At 40.3% G+C, this 16,482-nt stretch overlaps 2 protein-coding genes across 2 annotated transcripts in view; both read left to right on the top strand.

Annotated features, from left to right (window-relative positions):
• The window catches only part of LOC139456997 (zonadhesin-like), a 387,647-nt gene that overhangs the window by 286,365 nt on the left and 84,800 nt on the right, over window positions 1-16,482 (top strand). The gene's annotated exons all lie outside the window — the stretch shown is intronic.
• On the top strand, window positions 7,182-12,274 carry LOC139457532 (uncharacterized). Its single transcript, XM_071238914.1, has 4 exons — window positions 7,182-7,257; window positions 7,521-7,808; window positions 8,800-9,102; window positions 11,012-12,274. Exons 1-4 carry the CDS (start codon window positions 7,182-7,184, stop codon window positions 11,536-11,538), a joined length of 1,194 nt encoding a protein of 397 aa, XP_071095015.1. The 3' UTR covers window positions 11,539-12,274.

Genomic DNA, 16,482 nt, shown 5'->3' with positions numbered 1-16,482 from the left:
GTTCTGTGGTAGGCTCCTAGGTTAGCCTTAAATACTAATACAATGAGTCAGGAAGCTTTTCAATAATATTCACAGCACAATATGCAGAGCGGATCAGGCGGCTTTCAAGGCTTTCATGTTTCATATAAATATTCCGACATTTCTTGATTATTATGTCTTCTCCTTGAGACGAGTACACGGCATGTTTTGAAATAACATGTTTAAGATTATCTACGAATAAGACAAACCTTGAACGCAATGTTTTTCCCGTCTTCCGTAGCTTTTCAAGTGTTCTGGCTCTCCTATTACTGAAAACACTCGTCTGAAACAAGGATACATTCGCTTCAACTGTACTAAGCCTGTTTACGTCTTTAATACATCTATGGTCAATGTCTAACTGACTATTTGCAGAGCTCCCTAATGCAACAAATGTCTTCAGAAATAGACAAGTCATGTGTTTATGTTTCACTCTCTTCTGTTCTATCGCCAATCTTAGTTCCAAATACAAGTTAAATATTTCTTCCAGAATAATGATCACTTCTGTCAAGTTTGTCTTCAAACGCAGTTTTTGTGTTGGATTGTCTTGTGGCAAAATCCAGCAAATCGCGTTCCTCTGTACGCATTGTCTCAAACTGTCTCTTCATGTTCACATTGATTTGCTCTACTGTAGATTTCATTGTAATCAAATGTGATGTTATGTGGTTTCTGTATGTTTACAATATTGTGTTACAGCTTTGAAAGAAATAGTGGTTTCAACAAGAATTCGTTAAGCAAAATTATATTGAAAGTAACAAAAGATAGATTTTCATTTCTGATAAAAAATGTTATTCAATGCTAAAAAGCTTACCGTTCTCTGGACCACGGACATGTCATGGTACAGCCATGTTAACAGATAATATACAATTCAGAATGTTATCACAAGTGAGGATTATGAGTAGATTGTGAGTGAGTTTGATTTCACGCCGCTTTTAGCAATATTCCAGCAATATCACGGCAAGGGACACCAAAAATCGGCTTCACACATTGTACCCATGTCGGGAATCGAACCCGGGTTTTCGGTGTGACGAGCGAACGCTTTAACCACTAGGCTACCCGTCCGCCCTTATGAGTAGATAAATTATAGTGACATGTATTACACCTGAGAATATTATTATTATAATAAATGAAACAATAATAACACTGAAATCTTCAGAAGAACAGAACAATGTGGACATGAAGAAACACTGATTTCACTCTGACATTTTCCTTAATCACTCGTACCGTGTGGGTTATTCAATAATTATTCGCATTGTCGAAATGAAATAAAGTCAAATAAATAAGGCATGAAAGCAAACGCTGTTCTCTGAACACTGTACTTAATTGAAATGTAAACAAAACAAAATTGAGATTTCACACTGGGTAGCATTTTCTCCTGTTTTGAGAGATCCGTTCGTCTATGCGTTGCATACAGTGGCTCACATTTATTTTAGAATATGCATGGGAAGAGGATCGTAGCAAGAATTTGGGCTTAAATAATAGATACTTTACAATAATCTGGTAAATTCAGCAGAAATTGTCAAAGTTTCCGTCCTGCTTGACACCATGTTTATTTGTTTCTTTGTTGTTTAACACCGCACTCATCAATATTCTAACTTCATGAGGGTGGTATGTAAATAATTAAGTTTGGACCTAACAATCCAATGTCCGACATCATGAGCATCGATCCACGCAAGATAAAATGCATCAACCAACTTCGCCTCCAATAAATACTACAAGCATAGTCGCCTTTATTTGGTGGCTGATAACCTTCCTACCCTGGATCCCGTGTCGCCATTACTGACGCAAAATCACGCACAACGACAACGGTATTTACCTGCATGTCTGACTAACTCTTGGTTACAGAAATCACAATATGCATTTGCATAGTTATGTACATACATTCCCTGAATCAACAAAAGTCCTTCTCTTAACTTCTCGCGTATTGCCGTCATATATATATATAAGTGTAGGATATGATCCGAAAAGTCACGATTATTTTCGCACGTGGGGTCAGTTCGAGGCCGTCAGGCCGAGAACTTGCCCCACGTGCAAAAATAATCGTGACTTTAAGGACCATATCCAACTTAAAACAAAGTCCCATTCAAAATACATGTTAAACTAATGTCCACCCATTATGCACGTGCATATATAATGGAGGGTCGTTCTTGTTTATGCTGAATCGATTGAAACTCCGCGCATGAACACGCTAAAGTTCGAGCAAAACTATTGGAGGTCTCGTCTAATATGAGCGCGGAAAAACACGTGCGATTTCTCATTTAGCTTTCAGTCTTTGTACGTGATGAACATTCATTACACGAGCTCGAACCAGGCAGCAATTAACTCAGATTTTGAATGACTCATTAATGCTCATATTAAAATACTTGACGTGGCTGTACCAGATTTTGACGTGGGTAAAAGTGAAATCTTGGAATCAGAAGAGTTGTCTGTAAATGATACAAATTTGGTGGAACTCTCTCAACATGTAGAAGTAAGTATTCCCCAGGCCATACAAATTCCCGTTACAACTCATAACATTGATGACGCAGATAGTATTGGGAATTCCTAACCGTTTAGCAAGCCTGTGTCAGAGCAAGATCTTCAAAGTCTAAATTGTAATTCGGCTTTTTCTCAGAACACAGAAAACAAGAGTAGGTAGGCCGTCAACGTCTTCCAAGCGCGGGGGGCGGTCGGGTAGCCTAGTGGTTAAAGCGTTGGATCGTCACGCCGAAGACCCGGGTTCGATTCCCGACATCGGTACAATGTGTGAAGCCCATTTCTGGTGTCCCCCGCCGTGATATTGCTGGAATATTGCTAAAAGCGGCGTAAAACCATACTCACTACTCACTCCAAGCGCGGGTCAAGGAAAGACAATCCAATGGGTTACGTGATGACGTCGTGTTAAACCCCGACAGTATTGTTCTTTCGCATCGTGAAACAGATATTAATAAAATATCTCATGCGTTTCTTGGTGGAAGTACGAGACCTAAAGGGCGAAAAATATCGGGGAAATACGTTATATGAACTGATCGCGATCGCCTCATCACAATACTATCGCCGAAGACATGTTATCGAGATTAACGTTAACGAGTCTCCTTATTTCAAGGGGATGAGAAACGTCTTGGATGCTCGCATGAAGTCATTAGCTAAGCAGGGTATTTGCATTTAGAAAAGTCAGGCAAATGTTGTTTCTGTCAGAAATCATGGTAGTTTTATAGTGTTAACACAAATACAGGACGGTTCCTGTATTTGGGGTTTAGTGCCCTTTTGGGATCTGCCGCCTCTGGTCCTGCTATCTCAATTTCGAAAACGTTGACATCCACTGCCTCTACATCGGCTGAGGCAATGTTGACAGATACAGCGGTGACCTGTGAAGATCCGGGCTAGTATAGGTCTTCAGCAACCCATGATTGCTGTAAAAGGCGACTATGCTTGTCGTAAAAGGCGACTAATGGGATCGGGTTGTCAGGATATCAATCACTGGATCGTCTGGTCCTGACTCGATTATTTTCAGACCGCCGTCATATAGGAATATTGCTGAGTGCGGCGTAAAACAACAAACCAACCAACAACTTACAGCGGTTCTGGATGAAACGTCAACTCTCGCAGTAACTGAAACAACTACAGCCGATAGTGCAGCACAAAAATCCATGAAACTCGTACTACCAGATTGGGCAACTTTGCCATCGTCTTTCTGAAATAAATTTATTTCTAATGTGTCTCCGTTTCATTTGCCTCAGATGTCAGAAATCATGGTAGTTTTATAGTGTTAACACATATACAGGACGGTTCTTGTTTTGGGAGTCAAACGGCCTTTTCAAATACAGAATTTCAGTTATATCACGACGGCATGTTACATTTCAGAAGAAAAGCCTGCAAAACCAGGTTATGTGTTGCAGGGTAACGTGCGAACGTCGACTGGTACATGCAAACCAATGGGGAGCGTAGTTCCTTAACTGATTGAGCGGGTGCGTTTCTACGTTTTGTCTATCAAAGATCACAAACACGGTTCGACTGACATGATCGGGTAATGGAGTTTAGAACTATTGGAGGTTGAACATTAGTTGATAACTATTGGAGGGTGAACATTAGTTGATAACTATTGGAGGGTGAACATTAGTTGATAACTATTGGAGGGTGAACATTAGTTGATAACTATTGGAGGGTGAACATTAGTTGATAACTATTGGAGGGTGAACATTAGTTGATAACTATTGGAGGTTGAACATTAGTTGATAACTATTGGAGGGTGAACATTAGTTGATAACTATTGGAGGGTGAACATTAGTTGATAACTATTGGAGGTTGAACATTAGTTGATAACTATTGGAGGGTGAACATTAGTTGATAACTATTGGAGGGTGAACATTAGTTGATAACTATTGGAGGGTGAACATTAGTTGATAACTATTGGAGGTTGAACATTAGTTGATAACTATTGGAGGGTGAACATTAGTTGATAACTATTGGAGGGTGAACATTAGTTGATAACTATTGGAGAGTTTATACAATACACCGACTACTGGAGGATTACAGTATGAATGTGCATGACCAAGTTCACACAAACATTCATGTGACTTTGTTTTAAATATATATATATATATATATATATATATATATATATATATATATACAGATTTGAATACACTTTCCTTATATCATTTTGCAACTCTGAGTTGTATTGAGCACTCTCTTCTGCAATTGGATCATACTTGTGTATATATATATATATATATATATATATATATACATCTATGACATTAAGCTGTTCAGTAATACATTACACGTGATGATAACTTCGTTGCACATGAGTCACAAAACACTTACATAATCAGGTGAATGCGGAAGTAAAAGACGTAATTTACATGTTAGATTGGGACCCCCATTTTGCTATTATTTCCCTTTTTATGTAGCAAAATCATGTCTTGTGATTTATTATAATACCTAAATATACACGGTTTCAATATCGATATTTCTGATTTAATAGTTTGTTACCTGGGGAACAAACAAATACGAACATATACTATCTTTATCCACCGCTTTTTATGGGCTAGTTCTAAGCACAGCAGAGTTATGCTCCCATTTCTTTGTATGTGTGTATACTTCTCGCTGTCGTCTTTTGCCGTCATAGCTGAATTTCGATTGTCAACATTTATAGCAATCTATAATGATGTTGTCAAGTCATTGTGTCGTTCCGATATTAGTTAGTATTCTGTTCACACAGTTTTCGTGAAGCTGTTTAATTACAATTAAACGTCGGAAAATACTTTTATAAAAGGTGTCGAAACGTGCTGTTTATTAAGGCATAGCAAAATCTCGGACAACATGTAACCCTGTCTTTTTTCAAACAAGTTTAATAAACTGAACGGCAAAAGAAAGTATAGGTTGGCAATTTGTAATTTTCCTACAAACAGCGATAACTATTGGATAGTGGGTATTGGGAATATGACTGCCCAGGAATAGGTACCAAAAAAAACCTCACCCGAACGCGCCACCTTTGACGGCGCTCGTCCGGTGACAAAAAAATGTTGAAACAGGTTTCCCGCACGTGCATGTTAGCTGTATAAATGCGTTCGTCTGCAGGGTATAATAACCACACGTGAAAGTCTCACACAGAAGAAATGCCACGACTGTCACTGGAGCCGAGAGAGAGAGAGAACCATCGGAATGGCCGAAATTGGGGCAACACAGGTCCTAATTGCCAGAAGGTTTAGTTGTACACCATTGACAGTAGCCAGGCTGATTCAACGGTACAGGCAGACATGGAGGACACAGGACAGGCCTAGAACCGGAGTGACAACACCACTGGAAGACGGTCAGATACGGCTCATTCCTCCCCGAAACAGATTCGTAACGGCGGCGGCGACGGCGGCGGCAGCAACAGCGTTGGGACATCCCATTAGCCAACGTACAGTACTACGACGACTTCGTGCTGCTGGAATCCGAGCGTATCGTCCTTTCCGAGGAATGGTACTGACTGCTCAAAATCGACGCCTGAGATTGCGATGGGCAAGGCAGGTTCGACGTGCTTTTTACTTATGAAAGTCGGTTTAACTTGTTTCGAAATGACGGTAGAGAACGAGTTTATCGACGCAGACGTGTACGTTTGGCTCCGGCGTGTATTCGAGAGGTCCATCCATTCGGCGGTGGACGTGTCATGGTGTGGGGCGGTATTTGTGGAGATCAGAAGACTGATTTGGTGATTATACAGGGAAACCTGAACGCTGTGCAGTACAGAGACCAAGTGTTGCAGCCAGTTGTGCTTCCGTTCTTACAAAACCAACAGCAGGGGACATTGTTTCAACACGACAATGCCAGACCCAATGCTGCAAGACTGACTCAAAAGAGATTAGAGCATGCCATCAGCCTCTCATGAACAGACAAGAATTGCAGCAGGCCCTGAGAGACGAGTGGAAACGGATTCCAGTCCACGTCATCAGAAGACTGACATCATCGATGAGGCGGTGTATCAGAGCATGCACTGAGGCAGCTGGAGGTCATACACGCTATTGAAGGCAACTGTGTCGACAATGAACTTGTAGTGTGCCTCACAATGTTTTTGGGTGACATTTCAGACAACTTTTGAAAAAGAAATTTCTTACCCCACCAATGTTTACCTTGAGCTTACATTACCTGTGATTGCACAATCATTCAAACTGTGGTTGATCAATAATGTGTAACCCCTCCCTAGATTATATTATAATTGACAACAATACCTCTTCTTGTTATACTTTATCGATCATGGAACTCGAAATGTACTTTCTTTTGCCGGCCAGTTTATTTGCATTTAATTTTACATTAAATTTGAATCAGGTAGAAAATTTAATATTGTACATCCCAGCGTAATTTAATGATCAGAGGTAGACCCGGTGCCGCACGAGCGCATTTCTTGCACAATGTTCAATTTTCAGAACTTATATAAAATGAAGGTGTGACAAATAACTCGGCATACACGGGTTAAAAACCTTACAACGGAAGTCAATGATTCACATATAGCATATATCAAAATATAGCATGACATCACAACAAGAAACATGACGCCAATGACGTCGAATACCAATAGAATACACAGCAGCCAATCGTTAGGGAAATGCTGGGACCAAGTGATATCACCCAACATTTCCAGAAATACAAATCTTAGCCATTTGCTCAGGAAAACGTTCATATTGTTTTCTTTATGTTTACAGATGAAGCATTCACTCATCCTGAAGGCCTTTCTCCTCTCGGTTCTCACCAGCTTCACATTTCACCCGGCACAGAGTGGTAGGCGTCTGAAATACGTTAATGCTTATAATTATGTTCATCCCGTCATCTTCTAGGTACTACGGCCTGGGCTAGACGATTTACAAATTGAAGCAATTTTGGAGACAAACAATTTTAGAAACATGGTTCCTTCATTGCATAATGTATTGTGATTGCGGAAATACACTGAATAGATAAGGTGTGGACGACGGTATGTCCAAGTATTAAACATGTATGATATGGTAAAAAAATGATTATGTATTTTCCTGATTGTTTTATCTTAGATACAGCTGTAATACACTGTCCTGACATAGCCTACTTGGGTACTTCTGCTCAAATTACCTGTTCTACGTCTGACGAGTTCAATAATACCATTTACACCTGCCCATGCGGAGCTGCACCACACTGTCCTGTGTCAGGCTGCTTCAATGTGACAGGATATAATGCAAGCATCGTCAACCAAACACAGACTGAACTCACGATAATCAGTGTACAGCCACGACATTCAGGGAACTGGTCATGTGCTGATGGAGGAGATGTTGGAACAACGTTTTGTCTTCTTGTCGTCGCAAGTAGGTAGACGCGTATAAAGAATAAAGAGAAATAGTAGGTGAATAAAAAGGAAAAATGATTTTCAAAAAATATAAAATATTTATGCATGTGTTCATGAATCATTATCAAATAGTGATGATACCATTTGTTTGAGAAAAGGTGAGCATAGCCTGAACCACCGTTGTATGAATGGAATGTAAAGAGTTAACTTTGTGTGATATCACCGATGCCTTCCATGTATTGCTGCATTCAAGCAGATGGATACGTGACACACATTATCAATAAATTGGTTGTTGTTTTGCGTCACTAACCAACTTTCCAGCTATATAACTCCTTCATGTACATAGTCGAGTTTGGATCAAACAAACCAGAGGTGGATATTATGAGCAAATGGACTCAACGTGCTAGTAGGAGAATACACATCACATGTCATCTATGAAAGCATCCAACACAGAATACTGTGAAATAATCTAAGCTATAAGAGACTGATTATTCCTATCCATCTTTACACATAGTCCGATATGCTTGCCGTAAAAGCTGATTATGATTGTCGTATAAGGAGACAGACTAACGGGATCGGGAGGTCAGGCTCGCTGAATTTGTTGATGCATGTCACCTATCCCAATTGAGTGGATCGATGCTCATGATATTAACCACTGGATTGTCTGGTCCAGACTCGATTATTTACGGACCGCCGTAATATATCTGGAATATTGCTGAGTGCGCGTTAAACAACAAACAAACCAACAAACCAACTTAAATAATCTCGATATACTTAAAATGTTCAAGCAGAAAGTCAACCTTATAGACTTTTTTCGTTAAGGCAAATAATTCATTGTCTTCGTAATTATATAAAGGAGGATATTCAATTTTAGTTCTTTTACATCACTAAACTTATTTTTATTAAAATGCAACTGATGTCATAACTTGATATAGATGTGACAATAATGATCAAAGTGAAAGTTGCGGGATTCGCATATGTATACAATTATTCAAAACTTTATGTTTTAGAGATTCCCTCGGTCAACATAACCAGTGATGTGGATGCTGATTCAGTGAATCTGGGGGACAGAATATCCCTCACAGTGGACATTCGAGACTACCACTGCTCTGACGCTTACAACCTAACACTACAGATCGGGAGTGTCACCTACACATGTGAGACTGGGTGGAACGCAACCGTCGAAAACCTGACCGAAACAGTACCCATCGATGTGACACAAATACACTTCGGGGAGGTGAAGCTTGTGTTTGTCTGTGGTAATCACCAGTGGAATATTACTCCTGGAGGTGTAAACGAGCTCCAGCAGAATAGTAAGTATCATTTATGTCGTGATCCAGCTGTACGTCATATGACTCACCTATGATTAAGGCAGGCAACTTGTATCGTTTATCTGTGTGTGTGTATGCGTGCGTGCGTGCGTGCGTGCGTGCGTGTGAATATTTGATAACATCAACAAAGAGCATGCACTAGCGGTGACATTACATTGCAGTTGGACCCGTGAAGATTCCGGGGTAGAATAGGTCTTCAGCAACCCATGCTTGCCGTTAAAGGTGACTATGCTTGTCGTAAAAGGCGACTAACGGGATCGGGTGGTCAGGTTCGCTGACTTGGTTGACGCATGTCATCGATCCCAATTGCGTGGATCGATGCTCATGATATTAATCACTGGATTGTCTGGTCCAGACTCGATTAATTACAGACCGCTGTCATATAGCTGGAATATTGCTGAGTGCGGCGTTAAACAAAAAAACAACAACAACAACATTGCAATTGCCATCGAAATAGACGTCGTACGTGTTGTCTTCCGGGTTGTCATGGGAGCAAAACAATGATATGGTCAGCTTGAAAAGTGTAAACAGTTTCCAATTACTTTTAGGTTAACATCGATCAAACAATGGCCCTTTGTTTTACAATAATATTCAGATGACCATATAAGTGATCATCCTTCAGACACCACATTTTGTCAGATGGCGAAGGCAATCACAACAAACGTGTTCTGACACATCACATGCGTCCCCTGTGCTATTTAGATAGCATAGGTAATAAGTATTTTCAGTATATATTTTTTTAATTTGAAGTTTACACGATATACGGCTATTCCGTTGGACGAGAGGTGGGTCACATGACCGCGAAATCGATGTTCATAAGTGTATAAACGACACAATTTGACGTTCATACGTTTTTCACGAGACCATGTTCTTGAAATGACGTAAACACTGACGGACTACATCCACATTCCTGGGGAAACCCTGGTAATTTCCTAGCACGAAAACATACATAAGCGTTCTTTCTGACCATTTAGAACCTGTGTTCTTGGTCTCAGCGTTTCAGTATACATTGAGAAATGTCAGAGAGCGTCACTGCATGATTGCTCACGAATATTCTCGCTATGGCCTATCCTAATGAACAAACGAAGAAATGCACATCTTAACTATCTTAGTATCGACTCGATCCGTGTCTTCAGCTGACACTGGCCGTCTCCAGCAATCTATGAATTTACCTTAGTGTCTGTTTGACGCATATTTATTCACCTTTCAATGATCGGTCAGTTGATCAATGATGACTAACACATGTAACCGCCACAGGTTCTTTAACAACTTCGGAAATCTCTCCCGTCGCGTTTATCGGGTCGGCCATTTAGACGTCTTGTAGGCCAACTTGATGTAAATGTATTAGGACGCGCTGTCATTTTGACTGACTTACTGAGGTAGTGAAAAGTCAATTCTTAAGTGAAAATAAGGGTTTGCATGTATGGACATATCATCGTGTCATGCTTTACTGACATTATTCTAGGGACAATGTATAACTATGTTGAATAATGAACATTGACGTCACGCCTGATGAGAATTCTCGATGGTCTGTGATAGTTGGCATCGGATTCTCCGATAAAGGGAGTCTCAAGTTAGTTCCGCGTGTAGAGAAACGCCATTGTTAACTACTGAGGATGCAACAGCAACACCATGACGACGGGGATCGTCAACTAAGCAGCAGTAGGCACTTACTAGGCCATTTAACACTGACATGAAATGATTAATTTGTCAGAACGAATGTTGTGTAACTGTGAGGACGTTACATATGGCCCATCTGATAATTCACCTCATCCTTGACATAATATATTGTGCAAATATAGTTGTCACCACAACTTATATATTTATCAAACACACACATTATTAACTGAAAATATGTGTATTGAAAATAACACAATATATTCTGTTACAGAAACTAATGTACAAATCACTATTGACACAGGAGCTTTTTCTGTAGGAAGCACCCCAACGCCCACCGATGATTCAAAGCTGTTACTAGTTGCAGCAGGAGCCTCTTCGACTGTTGGTGTCATCATAATTATCACTATCGTGTGCTGCTGCTACCGCCGTAGAAAACAGGCAAATCCAGCTGAAAAACACGAACAAAACCTTCCCTTTGATCCTCCCTACATATCTGTTGGAGGGCCAACAGGTACGGCTTATTCCGATGTGGATGTAAGTCTTCGAGACTTCAGAAGAAGTAACACCGTGAAAGGAAGCCAAGGAAGCGCTGTCACCCACTGCAGTAACGGGACACTGAGAGATGGTGGAGATGTCCATCAAGCCACAAGAAAGGATGATGGGTCACAACTTGGAGCTGAGGGGAACATACATGCTGGGGTCATTGTACAACTAATTGTACCTGATGTAGATGAACTCTATGCCCGTGTTAATAAAACCAAGAACACAGCAGAACGCAACAATAACACTGCACTGTGATCGAAAGTGCAGCATATTTAGGGTTTTGCAACAGTTATGTCAAAATGCAGGTTTGAAGACAGAGGAAAACACACAGGGCATTTCCAAGAAAATGTTGCCAATAACTCCAAGGGAGGTTGACATATGTGTATCGTTTTCTAGCATACTGTAACTGCAGCCAAAATGAGAACGACTGATATTCATTTTACCGAAATCGTCACAATGCAACCATTTTGATTTCGTTTTATTTTTGCGGAGGTGACCTAGCGTCAAACGAAAGCCTTTTCTCGCAACCCGGACTCAAACTCCCTTTCACACATGCAACTGTATAATTATATAGTTCATTCCAGGCATCTGCCACCTAGATCGTGTATCTCAATTAATTCACCAATGTTTATTGATTAGTATTGTCGTTTTTGTATAAAGGATGTTGTGTTTGTCATATGCCATAGATGTTCAATGTAGGTCTAAGCAGTAATGGCTTCACTAGAAGCTCATCGCTTTATGGCTGAAATAATGCTGATGCGACGTTAAATTTTAACTCACTCACTCACTTCACTAGAAGCAAGGATATTTTCAATTCATTTACAATGTTCTGCTTAAAAGTATGTGTGTTCATGGAGCAGTCATTTTAAAGGATAACGAAAAGATTGATTACACATAGATGTCTTTCAAACTCAACTCATCTTTAGAAAGTGCTCGTCAAAATGATTTGCAAGGCAGCGTCCTGTTATGTTTTGTTGCTGTTATATGATTTGTGGCTGACATTCGTTCTATTTGAATTCTTAACTTGAATTATAAGAAAAATAATATTTTTTTCTATGATCTTTCTGATTTTTCATTACGTTTGTACATGTGTATGCTGAATCTGCTGTAAAGATGTTTGTTTCTCATCTGCCTTGCCTTGCAAAATAAATCTCTATTATTAACCTCAATTTTGTTCCAAAGCACTATCCGAAGATAATTGCCAACGGGTAGTGAATAGTTGGTTGGATTTTGCTGGAAATACCAACAACTTCATGGCGTTCAGTGTTCGAATTTGTTGATTTGGAACTATTGGTTCAATATAACCGGTTGGAGAAATATAAATGTTGGAATAGATTTTAATTGCTTTATAACGGGTAATGCAAGGTCCCACGTGAAGATCCGGGTTATAATAATTTTCGGCAACCGATGTTTGTCATAAGAGGCGACTAACGGGATCGGGTGGTTAGGCTCGCTGATTTGGTGATGCATGTCATCGTATCCCAATTGCATGGATCGATGCTCATGATGTTAATTACTGGATTGTCTTGTCCAGACTCGATTATTTACAGACCGTCGTCACATAACTGGAATATTGCTGAGTGCGCGTTAAACAACAATCAATCAGTGTAATCAGCGTTGCATTCGGAATAATGATAACTTTAGAGTGTGAGTGAGTGACTTTGATTTTACGCGGGTTTTAGCAATATTCCATCAATATCACGGCGGGGAGCACCAGAAATGGGCTTCACACATTGTACCCATGTCGGGAATTGAACACGGGTCATCGGCGTGACGAGCGAACGCTTTAACCACTAGGCTACCCGGCCGCCCCTGTTAACTTCAGAGGCATCACTAGTTTCGAAAATGGTACATTCACATTTACATGTTATTAATCTATTCTTGAAGACGATATATGCACTTTGCAAGAAATGTTTGCTTCAAAAACATACGCCATTAGGGGTAGCCTGCTGTACTTCCCAAACAAACCCATATCATGAGTGTTTACTGGATGCGCCTATTTGACTCAATTAAAAAACAACAATTATTTTTTAGGTTGTTACAATATTATGCAAAATAAAACATCATCAAAGTAATCTTTTCTTTATTTTAAGGATATATTTATGACTTAACCATGCTTTATCGGGAGCTTAAGGATCCCTTTTAGTTACTGATATGAATCGAGAGTATCAATGCATAGTTAATATAAAAGGTACGACTCCCTGTTGCACTATTTCGTTTGTGTGAATTGAACTGCAGGTATAATCAATCGTTCTATGGTTAATGTCACTAATGCGTCAAATCTAATACTTCAAAACAACGGTTACGTCTTTGGGAGGCATTGAGAAGAAATACTCATAAGGAAGAGAATATATGGATGTCAACTTCTTTATTATGAGGTTGACAACGTTTCGGAGTATATGCTTACTCCCTCATGCACCTGATGAAAGTGAAAGAGTAAGCATATACTCCGAACGTTGTGTTCCTCATAATAAAGAAGTTTACATGCATATATTCTCTTCCCTAACGGTTTAAGTGTTGTGATGCGACTTCCCAGTGTACGCGTGTTATTTACGAGGTTCAGATTAAGGGACCGACCCTTTGTATATCCCTTGCTTTTGCATATTAAATGTTCAATTCCCTGGGGAGTTCAGACATCTTTCAGGTGGTAACTAATAAACCACTTAGGCATTTTACGTGCACAAAACATAATTTTAAAGTGCAAACGTTGAACCTTACCATGATGGTCTTCTTACCCATGTGAGTTATAATGCTATTTATCGACTCCATGTATGTGTAAACTTGCACGCTATAAATACCTTTTTGAGTGAGTTGGATTTAACGATGCTTTTAACAGTATTCCAGTTTTATCACGTCGTGTCAGCCTTATCAGGGATGAAATCCCAAAGTGATGCAGGTCTCAGACGTTTACCATTTGGGTGAAACCCACGAGCACGGGTCTCGTGCTGACAAACCTAGAAACATAATCGCGGCGAACCGGGATTCGGACCCACAAACAAAAGTTTCTGGCGTGCCCAAGGGACGCAAGTCTGCACAGCGAATCGCGGCGCCTTAGACAACTGGGCCGACCGTGCCCCCTTGACAATTACGAGAAATCGTTAGTTATACACCGTGGCAACACATAGCTATCTTAAACTTGCAATGCGGGAGACACTGAATAAACAGAATACAATATTTGTGTAATTCTGTGTTCACAAGGAAAAGGAAACAAGGTAAATACAACACAACCCGGAAAGTCGATACCTTGGTGCAAAGGATTATTTCAATACATAATAATACTTTTATCCAAATATTCTAGCTCTTCAAAATAGTTTCATTTGGAGTGATACATGGTAACAATACGATATGACGACAGTGATATCCCGCTAATCCGGACATTTGCGTTGTTTTAAGGAATCGACCTGACAGACGAATTTCGTCAATAGTGAATTATTTAGTTAATTGACCAGAGCTAAATACACCTTTGGTATATCCTGCATAAGCCGGGTTTTTGTGTCGGGTATCACATCAGTATGCTTTACTTGTAGCAGATATTGGTGGCTGAGACTACGAGTCCCCTACTAAAGAGTTTGCACTGCATGCTGAAACAGAAACATCAACGTCTGCCACAAAAAATATACACTCAACAACAAGACACCTGTGACACCAATATTTTAGTGTATTTTTCAAACAAGTAATGTTTGGTTTTCGATATTGTAGTACATATATGGAATCAAGTCAGAGTAGCTACAGAAAAGCATACATTCCATGCATTTCACTACCAAAGAATGGGTATAAAAACATGTGCGTTAACGGGATTCCATATGCATTGTTTAGCATCGTGCTGACAACAACCACGCCGAAAAACTACGCAAAATTACGCAATTACTCAACATTACGAAATGCCAAGCCTGTCATTTGTATGATTGAATCAGGATCGAGTCAACGTGATGTTGCAAGACAATTTAACGTTCACAGGTTTATGGCAACGTTGGCAACAGACAAATGCAGTCAGTGACCATCCTCGGAGTGGCAGGCCACGCGTAACCAATAATCGACAAGAAAGCTGGATTCGAACATCACACCTACGAAATCGATTCCAGCCAGCAGCAGTGACTGCAAGAAGCATCCCTGGCCTTCGACGAATATCGTCACAAACCGTACGTCGTCGCTTCAGATGTGCAAGGGTAGTCACCAGAAGACCCGACAGACGTCCCATTTTGACAGGAAACCACCGTCAAGCACGTCTACAGTGGTGCAGACAGCGTGTACGCTGGACGGTCATGCAGTGGGGACAAGTTGTATTCACTTACGACTCTCGTTTTCACCTCAGCCACAGCGATGGACGGATTCGAGTGTACCGAATCCGAGGTGAACGTTACGTCAGTCATTGTGTCATGGAAGAAGATCGGTTCGGGGGCGGCAGCGTTATGGTATGAGGCCATATGGTATGACACCGCTACGGCGAAGAGATCATCGGCCCTGTAGTTCTACCGTTTTTGCGTCGTCATGGCCCAGGCATTACCTTTCAACATGACAACGCCCGGCCTCATATTGCTCGACTTGTTCAGGAATCTTTTCAACAAAACAGCGGGAATGTCATCCCCTGGCCGGCTCACTCCCCTGATCTCTCACCAATCGAGCACATGGCGGATGAGACGAATCGGCGTCAACCACGTGTTCAACAGACACTCCATGAATTTCGAAACATGCTCCAGCAGATATGGACAGATATCCCACAAGAATTTGTGCGACGCCTGGTCCGTTCAATGAGACGAAGATGTGATGCTTGCATCGCAACCAGAGGTGGACACACAAGCTATTGATTTGTAAATTGACATTTTGGCATGTTCATGTTTTTTGTATGAAATCACGCATTTTCTGAAGTCAGTATGACCATTTGAACACTTACAGGAGTCTTTTATCTGTTACAAACCGAAATTGTTTCAGATTTGGTAAAAAACATAACTTTGCATTAAATTTTATTCAATGTCACAGGAACTTTTGTTGTTCAGCATATATATAAAAAAATCGACACCTTTATATTGACAATAACTCATCTGACAGGTATCAGTAACAAATTGCTTGGAATTGTCAATTAAGTAACTAGCAAGGCCATTATATACTCACCGATAAGAGAAACGCGAAAACTACAGCTATTAGTTAATATATGAAGAATTATTCATATTGGATTGGTTTGATTTACAAACGAACATACTA

This window comes from Haliotis cracherodii, unplaced genomic scaffold, assembly GCF_022045235.1.
Source record: "Haliotis cracherodii isolate W230 unplaced genomic scaffold, xgHalCrac1.p SCAF_12, whole genome shotgun sequence".
In the NCBI taxonomy this organism is placed as follows: Eukaryota; Metazoa; Mollusca; class Gastropoda; order Lepetellida; family Haliotidae; genus Haliotis; species Haliotis cracherodii.
The sequence above is the reverse complement of the archived record's forward strand: the minus strand, read 5'-3'. Positions and strand labels throughout refer to the sequence as shown.